We start from the raw sequence: 17,558 nt of genomic DNA on the forward strand, positions 1-17,558 counted from the left end.
GGTAACCATCAATGAGTTTCTTACAATGCTCTGCTGGAATTTTAGACCATTCTTCTTTGGCAAACTGCTCCAGGTCCCTGATATTTGAAGGCTGCCTTCTCCAAACTGCCATTTTTAGATCTCTCCACAGGTGTTCTATGGGATTCAGGTCTGGACTCATTGCTGGCCACCTTAGAAGGCTCCAGTGCTTTCTCTCAAACCATTTTCTAGTGCTTTTTGAAGTGTGTTTTGGGTCATTGTCCTGCTGGAAGATCCATGACCTCTGAGGGAGACCCAGCTTTCTCACACTGGGCCCTACATTATGCTGCAAAATTTGTTGGTAGTCTTCAGACTTCATAATGCCATGCACACGGTCAAGCAGTCCAATGCCAGAGGCAGCAAAGCAACCCCAAAATATCAGGGAACCTCCGCCATATTTGACTGTAGGGACCGTGTTCTTTTCTTTGAATGCCTCTTTTTTTCTCCTGTAAACTCTATGTTTATGCCTTTGCCCAAAAAGCTCTACTTTTGTCTCATCTGACCAGAGAACATTCTTCCAAAACGTTTTAGGCTTTTTCAGGTAAGTTTTGGCAAACTCCAGCCTGGCTTTTTTATGTCTCGGGGTAAGAAGTGGGGTCTTCCTGGGTCTCCTACCATACAGTCCCTTTTCATTCAGACGCCGACGGATAGTACGGGTTGACACTGTTGTACCCTCGGACTACAGGGCAGCTTGAACTTGTTTGGATGTTAGTCGAGGTTCTTTATCCAATATCCGCACAATCTTGCGTTGAAATCTCTTGTCAATTTTTCTTTTCCGTCCACATCTAGGGAGGTTAGCCACAGTGCCATGGGCTTTAAACTTCTTGATGACACTGCGCACGGTAGACACAGGAACATTTAGGTCTTTGGAGATGGACTTGTAGCCTTGAGATTGCTCATGCTTCCTCAAAATTTGGTTTCTCAAGTCCTCAGACAGTTCTTTGGTCTTCTTTCTTTTCTCCATGCTCAATGTGGTACACACAAGGACACAGGACAGAGGTTGAATCAACTTTAATCCATGTCAACTGGCTGCAAGTGTGATTTAGTTATTGCCAACACCTGTTAGGTGCCACAGGTAAGTTACAGGTGCTGTTAATTGCACAAATTAGAGAATCATCACATGATTTTTCGAACAGTGCCAATACTTTTGTCCACCCCCTTTTTTTATGTTTGGTGTGGAATTATATCCAATTTGGCTTTGGGACAATTCTTTTTGTGCTTTTTCATTTAAGACAAATTAAATGAAGATAATAATACCAAATAATTTGTGTTTGCAATCATTTTCAGGAAGAAACTGAGTATTATCTGACAGAATAGCAGGGGTGTCAATACTTTTGGCCATGACTGTATAGAAACACTACTAAACTATATTAACCCCTGCATGAGGTATTCCAGCGCGAAACGCGCGTCGGGTATGGTGGATCCCTGGACTGATTATTGAGGTAATGTTATGAACCTTATTTATTTGACATTGCTTTAATCAAGCCATCATATGCTTCCTAGGCACAGGACAGGATCATGTGTCTAAAACTAGTGGTATTCCATTTTTTCATCAATTAAACAATTTTTACTGTTGGCAACTTTGTCAATATTCATCGACATTGACATGTATGCCTCCGGATGCCTCTTAACATCATTGCATCTTACTGTTTGTGATGGATCTTGCATGAATTAATCATTGTATGATTTATGCACATGTGTATAGTGGCTTCTAGCATTGTATTTACTGCTAAACACTCACGAGTTATTATGAAATGCTAGTTATGATTCACGGTGCCTACAGTATATCAATTTATGATTTCTTATGAGAGTCAAGGGTTCAGATAAATGTTCATTAGTAATGAGCAGTATTTAATCTCTTAACTATTTTTTGCTGCGTCGCACATACCCATTTATTACTGTATCTACTATTGTCAAACCAGTGTTTTTCTCACTTTTTCTGTATCTATTGTTTTATTTATCTAATAAAAATGTAACCTTTTAACTTTGGCCCTTGTGTAAAGCGTTTTTGGAGCTGGTATTGTATCTTGCTTTATGGCCTATTTGTACATTTGTGATCTAACAGTCTTGCGTTTTTTACATTTGTAGCTATAATAGCGTTCATGTATCCTTTAATTACAGAGTGCTTTTGCATAGGGTTTGTACATTTATTTGTATTTTGGCCATAATTTATGTGCACCAGTATGGTAATTTAATACTAGGTGTGCAGGCCTTAGCCTATACTCATTGCTTGTCGTTAGCATTAAATCAATTAAGAAACCCAAAATAAAATAGTTGAAATGTATAAATGGCATTTTCATATTCTTATAGAGTTTGTAATACAAAGATGTGACCATGAATTAAAGGTAAAATCTATAACTTCATATAGGATAGCAGACTGGCTTCAGCATGACAGCGGCTTACCTTCCACAGAGCCAGGACTAGGAGCGCCAGTAGCAGGAGCCCACCTATTGTACTGATGATTATGATCCATATTGGAACCTCCCATTCTTCCTGCTTGGAAATTTCAAAGGTGATCTAAAAAAGAAATCAATTATGTATTTTCAGGTCAGTGCAAGTAATGTTACATAAGAAGGACATTTCTAAGCACCATTAAGAAAGCACTAAGTAAAAAGCAGAAGGTAAATGGATGTACTCTCCAGTAGGGGGCAGTAGGAGCCTGTGTTTTTTGTAGTACGGTAATTCCGTCTTCTATGGCATTTTTCATACTGTATACTAAAGTCAGATTTCTCCATACAATGATATATGGAATATGGATGTCCCTACAATCGAGCAGCGTGACTGAGCTAAATACATTAAATATTCAGACATACTCTGCTGATTCAAAAATGAAATACATTTTTTTTTTAATTAAATTAAACAGTCAAAGGGATCCTGTTTTTTTTTTTACACTTTCATATTTTACTGCTGAATACTTTCACAAACCCTTGTCAACCAAAGTACAGAGTGACACCAAGTTTTGTAGACAACTTTCATACATTTTTCACTGCGGTAAAGCTGGGCATTAAAGGGTCATTCAATGGAGAGAACCTGCAATGATGGGTATGATTTTTTGTGAGACATTTTCTCTTGCTGTACAAAGGTACTGATGTAGGGTTTACTCACTATCACTAATGACCACAGCAGAGCTCCCGTTATCTTACGTTAGGGATGAGCTAATTGATTTGCAGGAGCCTGGTCCAGCGACCAGGTCAGTACACTGTGGCTGCCGGATGGGATCCCTGAGAGCCACCTATGACCTGCTGGCCTACACGGATGGCTCTTCCCTTGATTAGTTGGCCTGACGTAATGTTTTGTGTGAGTCATGCCACAACAGTGTGCCAGTCCAGCAAGAGAAGAGCCACGGATGCTCTCAGGGCCTCTGACCAGTAGCCACAGTGTGCTAACCTGGCCGCTGGACCAGGCTCCTGCGAATCCATTTGCTCATCTCTATCTTCAATCTATTCTTTTAGTACAGTGTTTCGCAAACTCCAGTCCTCAGGGCCCCGACAGACCATGGTTTTAGGATTTCCTTAGTATTACACTGGTGAGAACCTGTGGCAATTTATGATGTTTTGACATTATTTCCATCACCTGTGCATCCGTTACGGCCAGCACCATAATAATTAATCTCTGGACTAATAACTAGTAATAGAGCTCTTGTCCATAACCATATTATTGCTTCATATAACTTCCACCTATAGAAGTATATCGGGTCCCGCTGTACCACCATATGCCTCTGTCATGTAATACATAATCCATAATATGTTGTCCTATAGAGGTACCATACTGCAGTCAATATGTCTACCGTTCTATTGTAGAGAGCCACAGTGGCTCTGAATGCCTTTATACCAGCTCTACACAAGAACCTATAGAATAGTAATTAGCTTTATTTGGAAAGAAAGTGCCCAAGCACAAAAAAATCACATGTTAATTAAATATGTTCACTGGATTCTGTCATATTCTCTAATATGTAAAGCATAGGTATCAACGAAGCATACAAAACACTAGTGTGAACAATACCTAACCCACACCATAAGTGACTTAGTGAAATCATAACATAAACTTGTGAAAACCCCGTAAGTAATATCCTAAGACCTATGCCAGCAATATATAATGTGAATGGTCACCTGGCGGCTGGGCTCCTCCTCTCGAAAGATAAAAGGACTGTGGAACTTTCGTTGCAGGACAGCAAAACTAACCAGACTGACAGAGCGGAAATTCATCTGTAAAAGAAATGTTATTAACATTCAGAAAAGTCACTCTCCATTTATTTCCCCTATGTTTTTCATATATATAATCTTTATCCAACTCAGTCTTAGCTCCCACACCTCTATCCAACCAGCCGCCGCTTCTTACCACTTTGAAAGATCTTCTCCACAGATATCCGTGAAGAGTGAGCGTTCCCTCCTGATTGGAAGCGAGACCCATAGTGCACTCAATGGACACCACATCCGAGTTAGTGTGATTCTGAAAAAGACACAAACTGACCCCTGATATTTGCTAATGGCTAATGAAAAGGCAGACAGCATGCGCAGAATGCACCCACCCAGCCCTAAACGTCATCCAGGGGAGCATGACAGGGTTTTGTGCAATATAGAATAGGAACGAAAAAAATATGTGCTTCTCTTGTGTTTTTAATGTGGTACAATAGACCCCATAGACTTCAATGGCTTTTTGTATGGAGCCCTGTGTCCTAATATAGCAGTGAGTTCAGTATTTGTCCGGAACTCACTATATGGTCAGTAAGGCAGTGTATCCACATATAAAACCCAAACAAAATGGGATTTACAAAACAACATGGTATGTTATGTGGTTAGGAGATTCGGACCGTTTTTCTCGCTTGGAAAGAAAACGACTGTGTGCACCTACCCTTATACTGACCGGTAGATTATTAAATCTCGCCTCTGACAGGATCTAATGAGCTTTTGAACATGGTAGGCCCAGAGGCCTTTATTAGGCCTCCGGTTGCCATTTCCACCAACCAGGACCCTGTGATTGCCTTTGTGGTGGGGCTGGTGGGGAAACTCTATAGGTGCCACAGTCACAATTGAATGTGGAATTTGAGGGGTTAAACTGCTGGGATTGGCGCCCGCTCCAGTCCTAGCAGCTGCAGTGGATTTTCAGCAGCATATTATAGCCAGGAGCAGCTGTGGATCGTACAGCCTGTGACTCCTCTGCCTGTGACATCCCTGGGACACATAAACCTGGGATATATAAACTTATGTCCTGAAGTGGAACTTACTCTCAATGAGCATTAAATCGAAAGGTATACAGCACATTATAATTTTTTGGAGACCCACCCATAAAATCAGGTATGCCACTATATTCCTGCTCCATAGAGGGCAAAATGACCTTCCCTTTGACCCCTGTGAGGTGACTATGGGGCTATGGATACGTTCACTGTCAGGAGCTTTTCTATTGTATAAGCTGAAAGAGAATAAAAATTGTGAACATAGTGTAACGGGTGGAGACATTACCAGCTGTGGCACGTGAGTAAGGTCCTCTTCAGAAGGCTTCCTTCTGTAATCCGTACTATTACCCCAGACAGTGCACCTTTCATCCCCCTGCGTCAGAAAACATAGGGTTAATAATGTGCAGACATTTAGATCTGATGTCCCAGGAATCTTCTCATATTTAGAAGCTCTGCTGTACCTGGTCATTGACTAGCTCTTGTAAAAGAAGCAAACGGTTTCCACCACGAGTAGCAACTGGGATGGTGATCTTAATGGTGACGTCGTCTGGAAAGAAGCCCAAATTTTGGATCTACAATGCAGTGAACTCAAGTTTACAATTTTAGCCATTTACAGAATAGCTTCTTGTCATAGCAGTAATTTACTCAAAAATTTCCAGACCTGTGCCCCCTAGACTGGAACTTAAAGGGATTGCCCCATGAACAAAGTTCATTTTAATCAATAGATCATGGAATAATAATAATTCCCACAACTGTATGTGTTAAAAGTGCTCCTGTGCTGTCTTTTTACATCAATTAATATTTGGAATTGAGAGTCCTCAGTGGTCGATATCTTTTAATGGCTAACTGAAAAGATGGTAACAAATTGCAAACTTTCGAGACTACTCTAGCTTGCAATTTGTTACCATCTCTTCAGTTAGCCATTAAAAGGTATCGACCACTGAGGACTCTCAATTACAAATATTATTCTATCTACTGGCTAACACTGTACAAAGATACCGTATATATCTCTCCTGTATCAAAATGGAGGATACCAGAATGTACCGCATCTTTATGGAACTAAAACCACTTCTGAAGAAACGTGCACAAACGGACAGCGACAGTTTTTTTCTGATCGAAATGTTAAAAGGAGAATCTAATTCCCAAAGGACTCTGGATTACAAACCCAATTCTTCATAGCTACAAAACCTTTGTCACAGGACGTCTGAGAGACTAAGGAATCACCTTCAGAATGTCTGCTACAGCATAAAGAGTAAAGTCCAAGGACAATTTGAATCTCTGAGGAAAACACTTACAGCAGACACAGAGCAAAAATTACAACAATATTACAACAAACTACGGACCCATCTAATTCATAACAAGGAAAAGAAACTGCACAGATTGCGCCTCAATTCAGGACTCTATGCAAACAGATACAAAACAAAGCCAAAACCTGACAACTTGGACAACCACTCCATTCCAGACACAAAAGCATCTAACTGTGTCGTTAATCTCTCAGATTAAACCCAACAAAGTGGAGCTGGCTGTGCTTTCCAGAGGACTCTCATTTTGTCCTACTAAGGCTGGTTTCACACTTGCGTTTTTATCTGCAGCGTTTGTACCGCAAAAAAACGCATGCTTTTTTTCCCTATGTTTAACATTAAAAACGCATGCGTTTTTTATACGCGTTTGGTTGCGTTTTTGAACGCATGCGTTTTTTTGCTGCATGCGTTCTTTTGCAGAAATGCAACATGTAGTAATTTTCAGAGGCTTTTTTTGACGCAAAAAAAGCATGCGTTCGTATGCGGTTTTTTGCGGCAAAAAATGCATTGGAGTCAATGGAAATGCATGCGTTTTTAAGCACATGCGTTTGGTTGCGTTAAAAATGCATGCGTTTTTATAGAAAAAAAACAGAAAACACACTGATATGCCACCCCCCACCATAAAGGTGATAAAGGGATCCTTACCCTAACCCTAAAGGGATCGTAACCCTAACCCTAAAGGGATCCTAACCCTACCCCTAACCATAACCCTAGGGATCCTAACCCTACCCCTAACCCTAGGGATCCTAACCCTACCCCTAACCCTAGGGATCCTAACCCTAACCCTACCCCTAACCCTAAGGGTTAGGGTTAGGATCCCTTTAGGGTTAGGGGTAGGGTTAGGGGTAGGGTTAGGGTTAGGATCCCTTTAGGGTTAGGGTTAGGATCCCTACCCCTAACTCTAACCCTAACCCTAGCTATTTCTGTTTATAGTGGGATTTTTACTTGATTTTGATGATTGGCAGCTGTCACACACTTCTCATCATGCGTTTAAAAAACGCAAATGCATGAAAAAACGCATGTAAACGCGTCAAAACGCCGCGTTTTTTTCACCACATCCAAAAACGCATGCGTCTAAAAAATGCAGCATTTGCATGCGTTTACATGCGTTTTTCCACCATGTGTTTTTTTTTTTAAACGCATGCGTTTTAAAACGCAAGTGTGAAACCAGCCTAAGATCCTGGATAAAACTGAACTCTGCAGTGATATGGCACATTTTTTCAGGAGACTGTGCCTCAGGGAATATTTCAGTGATACAGAAGATTCAGAAAACATCCGACTGAAGGAAAAGGGATTCTAACATCCAAGAAGAGGTCAGACTGGACACCTTCAACCCTCATTTGGATAAATATATAGACTCCTTCAGACATTTGATAAAATCCACCATCATAGATACTAACAGGAGACAAGCATCCAACTTTAGTGCCCAGGAGAGAAAGGCCATACAGTCTCTGAAAACCAACAAAGAAATCATCATCAAACCTGCTGACAAGGGAGGTGCAATATTCATGATGAACACATCAGACTATATGAGGGAAGCAAACAGACAACTTATGGACACACGCTACTACAAAACATTGGAGTCGGATCCTACACAGGACTATTACAAGGAACTAAACAAGTTGGTATCTTGTCTACCCGACAAATCCATAAGGGCCGATGACCTGATACCAAAAAGTCCAAGAATAGGGACATTCTACATGCTTCCCAAAATCCACAAGTCTGGAAATCCAGGAAGACCAATTATTTCATGTGTGGGCACCCTTACTAAGCAGGTATCTGGATAGGTAGAGGGTATTCTTAAACCATTGGTAAGGATACACCCAGCTACATTCAGGACACAACTGATCTATTGAATAAACTAGCAGCAATAGGTCCTCTACCAGAAGGAACCATCCTGGCCACTATGGATGTGGAATCTTTGTACTCTAATATCCCACACCAGGATGGATTAAATGTCTGCAAATTCTTCATGGAAAACACAGGGACTGATGCTGATTTTGTGGGGAAACTTATAAAATTCATCCTCACCCACAATTACTTTGACTGTGACTACAAGATATATCTACAGGAGACTGGCACATCAATGGGAAGTAGAATGGCTCCCCGATATGCAAATCTTTTTATAGTCAAGCTTGAAAGTGACCTTTTGTCCTCATGTCCCATCAGGCCTCTGGCCTACTACCGCTACATTGATAGTACATGAACAGGGATTTGGGGATTTCCTAGCAACCAGGCAACCCCCACATGTACTTATGCTGGCTATCAGATGAAAATCATTCAGGTGCGGCAAGAAAAACAAACTCCGAGCACTAAAAAATACTCGGAGGACCCCGAGCATGCTCGAGAAATCTCGAGTAACGAGTATATTCGCTCATCACTAATAATGACCACGAACAAGAGAAAGATCCCCAATTCACATCAGGACTACAAAACTCCAGGTACTTTCAGCTGCATCACATCTAATGTGGTGTACCTAATTATATGTACCAAATGTCCACCTGGGGGTCTGTATGTTAGGGAGACAGGGCAGAAACTGAGAACAAGGATAAATTCTCACCGCCACACAATAAGAGAAAAAAGAATGGATCTACCTGTGGCCAAACATTTTTGTATGCCTGATCATAGCGCTATGGATCTTAAATTACTTGTATTGAAAGGTAACTTCAAATCTCAGAGAGACAGGAGAATCTGTGAGTATAAACTTATGACAACCTTTGACACACTTAGTGCAGGAATGAATGTGTTGCATGGATTTATGTCTTTTTACATCATTTAAGGAATGTGCACTTAAGACTTAAGGGGCATCATAACAGAACCAGACCCCAATCAGAGGACAATAAAACATTCACTCCTTATCTACAAACTGTTCCAATATTTATGGACACAACTGTTTATCACTCTCCCATAATGACAGTGCTGTGCTGTGTCTAAATATGTGATTCTTCAGATGTTGTATTAGTCTATGCCTGATGAAGAGACCTGAGTAGTCTCGAAAGCTTGCAATTTGTTACGATCTTTTCAGTTAGCCATTAAAAGGTAACAGCCACTGAGGACTCTCACGTCTAAATAATTTCCTGTGCTGAGATAATCTTATAAATGTGCCCCTGCTGTGTACTGTGTAATGGCTGTGTAATGGCAATGTTTGACCATGCAGGAACATGGTCTGATCATACCACATCTCCTGGGCAGCGGAGGAAGCAAAAGTGAGGAAACAGACAGGACAGCACCGGATCACAGCTGCTGCTTTCTGTGAGCTAAAACATGTTTAAAAACAGGCAGGGAAATGTTTTACATCACAGAAAGCAGCAGCTGCGATCTGATATTGTCCTGTCAGTATACTCTTTTGCTTCCTTCCCTGCCCAGGAGATGTGGTATGATCAGATCATGTCCCTACATGGTCAGACATGGCCATTACACAGTTGGTGGGACAACTGCTTCAAACTGATTTCCCATTCTGTTGGATGTCTCCTCTGACTGTTCTTACCTTAGGTGTTCTCCACTTCTAAATATAATACTGTCACTCACTGGGTCCAAATAATAGTGCTTTACACTGTATATTGGTGCTACACTAAATAAAGAAAATATTTACATATTTCCTCTAAATATATAATTAGCCACACAGTTCCTTTGCAGTAAATAAGAACCTCACTCTGGCAACATATATCAGCCGAGTTTGAGACCCCTGCTCTACAACACCCTGCCTACTGATCAGATGCCATTTGCAGGCTCCCTTTAAGGCTCTAAGAAATGTACAGAATGGTCCTGGTAATCAGTCACAAAGGCTTTCATCATAATCTTATTATTTCACATTAAGGCCACGTGCACATGTTAATTTTTTTACCTCAGTATTTGTAAGCCAAAACCAGGAGAGGAACAATCAGAGCAAAAGTTTTGGTTACAAATACTGGTGTAAAATACTGACCAAATACTGAACTTGTAAATGTGGCCTTAGTCTACTGCTATGAATGTCGTTGTTAGTTGGTTGTTTGATCTTAGTAACTTACTTCATCTCTTTTTTACAGTTACTTGCCTTAAAGGTCCAGTTGAATGGAGGTCCAATTGCATTGTATCTGTCCGATGACCCCTGAGAGGTGATCTCATACTGGTCCAGGCTGGAATATCTGCAATAACAGGAAAGCTGTCAGGTCTTTGTCAAGACCACCAAACATCAAGCTTCTGTGGAAGCACCTGAGCTAGGAAAGTGAGACGAGAGAAAGATCCGAGATTGTTCTCATCATTTGGCTTCCTTAGATTTTAATCATAACCATGTGTCATAGTAAAAGGCTCATTCTCTCACAGCAGATTTCAACAAATGGACGTCTATATCAACCGACTAGACAAGAAGCTCTGCAGCGCCCACACATTTCTGGCCTGATATATGTCCGGGCAATAAAAGTGACTTAATATGACAAGTGTGTGACATGCACAGCCAGACTGCGCTCCTTCTGGCTCCTGATAAAAGCGCCTACCATTTCTGCACAGTGCATGTTCCAAGTATATTTGGGGGTCACCCAAAGTTTTCTGGATTTCTGTATCTCTTCTTAAGAAATGAAATGAATTTAAATAAGCTCCAAGATCCAGTGACTTATGATATGGAGCAATGACCTATGGCTCTTTGTGGCACCAAAATGTTGCCTTGTCCTGTCTAATGATAAAAGAATCACTGTAAGGCTATATTCACACTTAGCGGTTTTTTCCGCGGAACCGCCGCGATTTTGATGCTGCGGGTCCGCAGCAGTTTCCATAGCGTTTACAGTAACATGTAAACCCTATGGAAACCGCAAACCGCTGTGCACATGCTGCGGGAAAAACCGCGCGGGAACGCAGCGGTTTACAACCCGCAGCATGTCACTTCTTTGTGCAGAATCGCTGCGATTCTGCACCCATAGGAATACATTGAACCGCTTACTTCCCGCATGGGGCTGTGCCCACGTTGCGGGAAGTAAGCGGATAATGTGCGGGTGGTACCCGGGGTGGAGGAGAGGAGACTCTCCTCCAGGCCCTGGGAACCATATTTGGGGTTAAAAAATAAAAAATCTGGTTATACTCACCCTCTGATGTCCGGAGCTCCTGGGCGCTGCACGCGGCCGTCCGGTCAGAGTTGCTGTGCGACCAGGACCTGCGGTGACGTCGCGGTCACATGACCGTGACGTCACGAAGGGTCCTTCTCCCACAGCATCTTTGGAACCGGAACGCCGGGTGCAGCGCCCAGGAGATCCGGACATCAGAGGGTGAGTATAACCAATTTTTATTATTTTTAACATTACTATTGATGCTGCATATTGCTGCATATGCAGCATCAATAGTATAGGCGGAAACCCGCAGCGGAAAACGCGGAACAAACTGCGATAAATCTGCAGGGAGAACCGCAGTTGTTTTGCCCTGCAGATTTATCAAATCCGCTGCGGGAGAACCCGCAGGGACCCGACGCAAGGTGTGCACATAGCCTAACACTACTGTCCCCTCTATCATTAACATCTCACATCAACTGGCTTTAATAGCAAAAATCCGTACTGCCGATGCTACACTGCTTACTGCAGTGTACTGGAATCACAAATCTATCTCCCATCTTACTAATATATATATATATATATTTCCAGTGCTTTGAAAAAGCATTAATACCCTATTAACTCTTACACGTTTTTTCATGTTATAGCCCCCACAAACTTAAATATACAGTACAGACCAAAAGTTTGGACACACCTTCTCATTTTAAGATTTTTCTGTATTTTCATGACTATGAAAATTGTACATTCACACTGAAGGCATCAAAACTATTATATACTTAACAAAAAAATGTGAAACAACTGAAATTATATCTTATATTCTAGGTTCTTCAAAGTAGCCACCAAGAGAATGCCAAGAGAATGGCATCAAGAGAATGCCAAGAGTGTGCAAAGCAGTCATCAAAGCAAAAGGTGGCTACTTTGCAGAACCTATATATATAAGACATATTTTCAGTTGTTTCACACTTTTTTGTTAAGTATATAATTCCACATGTGTTAATTCATAGTTTTGATGCCTTCAATGTGAATGTACAATTTTCATAGTCATAAAAATACAGAAAAATCTTTAAATGAGAAGGTGTGTCCAAACTTTTGGTCTGTACTGTATTTCATTAGGATGTTATATGATATACCAACACAAAGTACTAGGAATTCGTGAAGTGTACAGAAAATAATACATGATTTTCTCATTATTTGACAAACTTAAATCTGAAAATTGTGAAATGCAAAATACGCATATAGTATATATGACCAAACAGCACAAATACCTAGTAAACAGGAGATCGGATTCATACTTCAGGTTAAAGTCCAGTAAAACTTCATTATCGGAAAATGTACCTTCCAGTTCTTCACTGTCACTGTCAAGACATATCATCATGAAATATCATCATGTAATAGCGTCACTGGATATAAAATAAGTGACAAATAACTACAGAACTCACATCACATATGCCAAGTACAAACTCTAGAGGTCTAACTTAATATTATAATTTGACATATCTTTAATTTTCATCTCACTCCATTCTATCCCCATCCGTTGAATCCAGTCCAGTGCCAGATGGCCACCCATGATGTCTCCAGTACAGTACGGTTCACCTGGTTCCTGAAGCTGCTCCTCTTAAATAACCTACATACATACATACATATACACATACAGTATATATACAGTGTGCACACACACTGGTGCCTGGTGCTCGCTTTCTTCAAACAGCTTTATGTTTGATTTTTCAATAAGTTGCACCCCTTCTGACTCCAATACGCCCTTTAACCTCTCAACTGCCGGTCTATCCCTGTATGTTTACTATAATGTATACTTTGCATAGAAAACTAATGGAAATTTAGTTCTTAATTTTTTCTAATGTAATTCATAATTGGAGAGAAATGTCTATTCTCCTTTACCATTTCAATGGTTTTATGTTTTTTTTTCTTTTTTTACGTAAAATAAAGAAGATAGTTTTAATTAAAAGATAGTTAAAAAAAATCCTGCTGTTAAGCCTGCAGCCATTGGGTTGACATCAGTCTACAGAACATGTAGGCCATTTTAGGGTATAGATGCAACATATAACTTACCTGCCTGTGACAAGATGTATTTGCAGAGACGGCAGAAAAACATATTTACTGAATTCAAAATCAAGCCGGAACACCACCTATTAGAAAGAGATAAGTAGCATAAATTGGCAGCTGTCCTGACATCCCGTACTCCTCCTGAACTAGGACTTCTAGTGAAAGATCCTTGTTGTATTTTCCACTTGAGCATTAAAGAGTTACCCAGAATCAGAAGTTACCCTCTATCCATGGGATAAAGGATAACTTACTGATCTCTTGGGTCAGAGTACTAGATCACCAGCAATCCCGAGAATGGGTTCTGGATCTCGGGAACCATAGACACTGAATGGAGTGGAGGTCAATCATGCACACCTTCACTCCAGTAGAAATGGGGAGTTCAGTTCCTGGGATCCAAAACCCTGTTCTCAGGATGACAGGGTTCCAATCAGACCCCCAGCAATCAGTAAGTTATACCTTATCTTATGAATTCTGGGAATAAGCCTTTGAAGCTTTTTGGAACAAATCAGTCTTTAGATGAAGCCCTTTAATGTAGCAATGTATGAAGAAGAGTGCAGAGCAAACATTTCATTGTATTGCTTCATACAAAGCAGAAGAGAGGGCAAAGTTATTTTGAAAAGTATTTCTTGAGACATTTTCACATGTGGCCCACGAACAAGAAATATTGTTGGACTTTTTATAATCTTTTTAAATGGATTTAATGCAGAGAACATATGATTATGCCAATGTTTTAGCATGCAAACTACTGATAAGGCTAAAAAAGAGGGGTGGTATGTATAATATTGTGCATTATAAGGACGATCTTATGTTAAAACCAGTTACTATAAGCAGTCTATCAGTTTTAGGTATCTCCCATAATGTGAATGTATAAAAAGACCGACTATGAACTGATCATTTCCCTTGACCTCTCAAAACCATGTCAAACCCATCCAATTACACTCATAGTGTTAAAATGGTTCTACAGAAGTGTCAAACTGGAGTTCATAGTAAATTACAGTCACATAAGAAAAATTTTATATATTGTTCTCTCCAAGGCCACGTTCACACGTTCAGTATTTGGTCAGTATTATACATCAGTATTTATTTGTCAAAACCAGGAGTGGAACAATCAGAGGAAAAATATAATAGAAACATATGCACCACTTCTGTATTTATCACCCACTCCTGGTTTTGGCTACAAATACTGAGGTAAAAAAATCACCAAATACTTGTGCAAGTGGCCTTATACTCATCATTTGTCTACTTATATGAATCACTAGATGGTTGCCCGGGTATTCTAGAATATGTATGTCCACGTAGTATATTGCCCAGCCACGTAGTATATTGTCCAGCCACGTAGTATATTGTCCAGCCACGTAGTATATTGCCCAGCCACGTAGTATATTGTCCAGCCACGTAGTATATTGCCCAGCCACGTAGTAGATTGCCCAGCCACGTAGTAGATTGCCCAGCCACGTAGTAGATTGCCCAGCCACGTAGTAGATTGCCCAGCCACGTAGTATATTGCCCAGCCACGTAGTATATTGTCCAGCCACGTAGTATATTGTCCAGCCACGTAGTATATTGCCCAGCCACGTAGTATATTGTCCAGCCACGTAGTATATTGCCCAGCCACGTAGTAGATTGCCCAGCCACGTAGTAGATTGCCCAGCCACGTAGTAGATTGCCCAGCCACGTAGTAGATTGCCCAGCCACGTAGTATATTGCCCAGCCACGTAGTATATTGCCCAGCCACGTAGTATATTGCCCAGTGACGTAGCATATTGCCCAGCCACGTAGTATATTGTCCAGCCACGTAGTATATTGTCCAGCCACGTAGTATATTGCCCAGCCACGTAGTAGATTGCCCAGCCACGTAGTATATTGCCCAGCCACGTAGTATATTGCCCAGTCACGTGGTATATTGTCCAGCCACGTAGTATATTGCCCATCCACGTAGTATATTGCCCAGCCACGAAGTATATTGCCCAGCCACGTAGTATATTGCCCAGTCACGTAGTAGATTGCTCAGCCACGTAGTATATTGTCCAGCTACGTAGTATATTGCCCAGTGACATTGTATATTGCCCAGTGACATAGGATACAGCAGAGCCACATAGTATATTGCCCAGTTACGTAATATATTGCCCAGTGACGTAGTATATTGCCCAGTGACGTACTATACAGCACAGAGCCACGTAGCATATTGCACAGCCCATGTAGTATATTGCCCAGCTATGTAGTATATTGCCCAGCCACGTATGAGACAGGTTAAAAAAATAAAAAATAAACATATACTCACCTTCTGCAGGCGCGTTGTAGCACTGTCGCCTGTGTGGGGTGCAGGCGGCATCTTCCGGTCCCAGGGGGTGCTGATGTCGCGGTCACATGACCGTGTAGCGGTCACATGACCGTGACGTCACGGCAGGTCCTTTCCCCGCAGGACTTGTGATGACGTCGCGGTCACATGACCGTGACATCATGGCAGGTCCTTCTGCCAGACCATCCGTGCGACTGCAACGTGCCAGTTGCATCGCGAGGAGCGGGAAAGGCAGAGTAGGTGAGTATATAATCATTTTTTATTTTTTTTATTATTTTTAACATTCGATGTTTTTACTATTGGCGCTGCATAGACTGCATCAATAGTAAAAAAAACTTGGTCACACAGGGTTAGTAGCAGCAGTAACGGACTGCATTACACCGCTGCATAATGCGGTCCGGTACCGCTGCCATTTTACCCTGTGTGAGGGCAGACTGGAGGGGAGTATGCGGGCGCCGGGCAGTGAGTGCGGGGAGTAAGGAGCTGCCATTTTCTTCCGGATTGTGCGCGTCGCTGATTGGTCGCGGCAGCCATGACAGGCAGCTGCCGAGACCAATCAGCGAACGAATAATCGTTACAGACAGACAGACAGAAGGACAGACGGAAGTACCCCTTAGACAATTATATAGTAGATTTTCAGTATAAGAAGAGCCAGAACTAAACTTTTCTCGCATTTCAAGTCTAGAAGAGTAACTATATTGACTATGTCCATCCAGAGTGGTATTTGTGAACCCCAATAACTGTTTCCTACCTTGGCTTTGGCTCTGAAAAATGGGAAACTGACATTACAGATCTTGCTGTAGGGTACACGTTCAGCATTTTTGCATTCAATCTTAATGTCTGATTCTTCCTGTGGAATAAACATACAAAAGTAAGTTTAGTCTTAAATTGAACCGTAGCCTAAACTGATACAATAACTTCATATTAGCCTATTCCTGCATTACAACAAGGTCTTTTATGCTCCAGACACTTATTTCTAGGTTGGAAAAATCAAGTTGTAAATCTGACTAGCGATATACAAGTTAGCTGTACCACTCTAGCACATGGGTTCAACATTAGGGTACAGTAACTCTATTGGTCTGCTTCATCAAAGCTTTTACGCCAGAATTCCGACTTAAAGGGAAGGTGCCACCAGTTTTCTCGTATTTTGTTTTTTTGTGAAATTAAGCTTAAAATAATAGTTAAAATGTATTAATGCAATGTTTGCACTGTTTGCAAACATTTCTATATGAAAAATATTATATATTTTTCTACAAATATACATATTTACCACTAGGGGGAGCATTTTCCGTTTTAGACCTCAAGCAGCTATAGTAAGATTTAGCAGCACTGCCCCAGGGATATTAGACCACCCAAAAGGGGAGGGAAATGGTGATGTCAGCAGTTACTGCCCCAACAGTAAGAATGAAGAGCAGCATCACAGGGCAGAGCCATTTTGTGTGTGACTGCCCTGTGACCTGCTATCACCAGCAGTTACTGCATCAGAGGCACAGCTTGTTTACAGAGGAGCAGAACACAGTGGGCTCAGCAGCATCTGGACCCAAGAAGAGTGAAGACGTGTGGTGTGCATGGAGCAGCATTAGGAGCTGTCTGGGAGCTCCAGCTCTGCAGTGAATAGCCAGGCATTATGGAGGGAGGGGAGAGATGCATTGTACGGCTAAGGCCGGGGTCACACTAGACCGCAATACGGACGA

At 41.4% G+C, this 17,558-nt stretch overlaps 1 protein-coding gene across 1 annotated transcript in view; it reads right to left on the minus strand.

Annotated features, from left to right (window-relative positions):
- The window catches only part of ITGA11 (integrin subunit alpha 11), a 276,560-nt gene that overhangs the window by 6,059 nt on the left and 252,943 nt on the right, over positions 1-17,558 (minus strand). The window contains exons 21-29 of the mRNA XM_069766420.1: positions 16,616-16,714; positions 13,572-13,648; positions 12,770-12,859; positions 10,526-10,616; positions 5,653-5,763; positions 5,478-5,564; positions 4,357-4,467; positions 4,128-4,223; positions 2,422-2,535 (exon numbers count right to left, since the gene is read on the minus strand). Coding sequence (XP_069622521.1) covers positions 2,422-2,535; positions 4,128-4,223; positions 4,357-4,467; positions 5,478-5,564; positions 5,653-5,763; positions 10,526-10,616; positions 12,770-12,859; positions 13,572-13,648; positions 16,616-16,714 — 876 coding nt within the window. The remainder of the gene's footprint in view (positions 1-2,421; positions 2,536-4,127; positions 4,224-4,356; positions 4,468-5,477; positions 5,565-5,652; positions 5,764-10,525; positions 10,617-12,769; positions 12,860-13,571; positions 13,649-16,615; positions 16,715-17,558) is intronic.

The sequence above is a fragment of the Ranitomeya imitator genome, chromosome 4 (genome assembly GCF_032444005.1).
Source record: "Ranitomeya imitator isolate aRanImi1 chromosome 4, aRanImi1.pri, whole genome shotgun sequence".
Taxonomy (NCBI): Eukaryota; Metazoa; Chordata; class Amphibia; order Anura; family Dendrobatidae; genus Ranitomeya; species Ranitomeya imitator.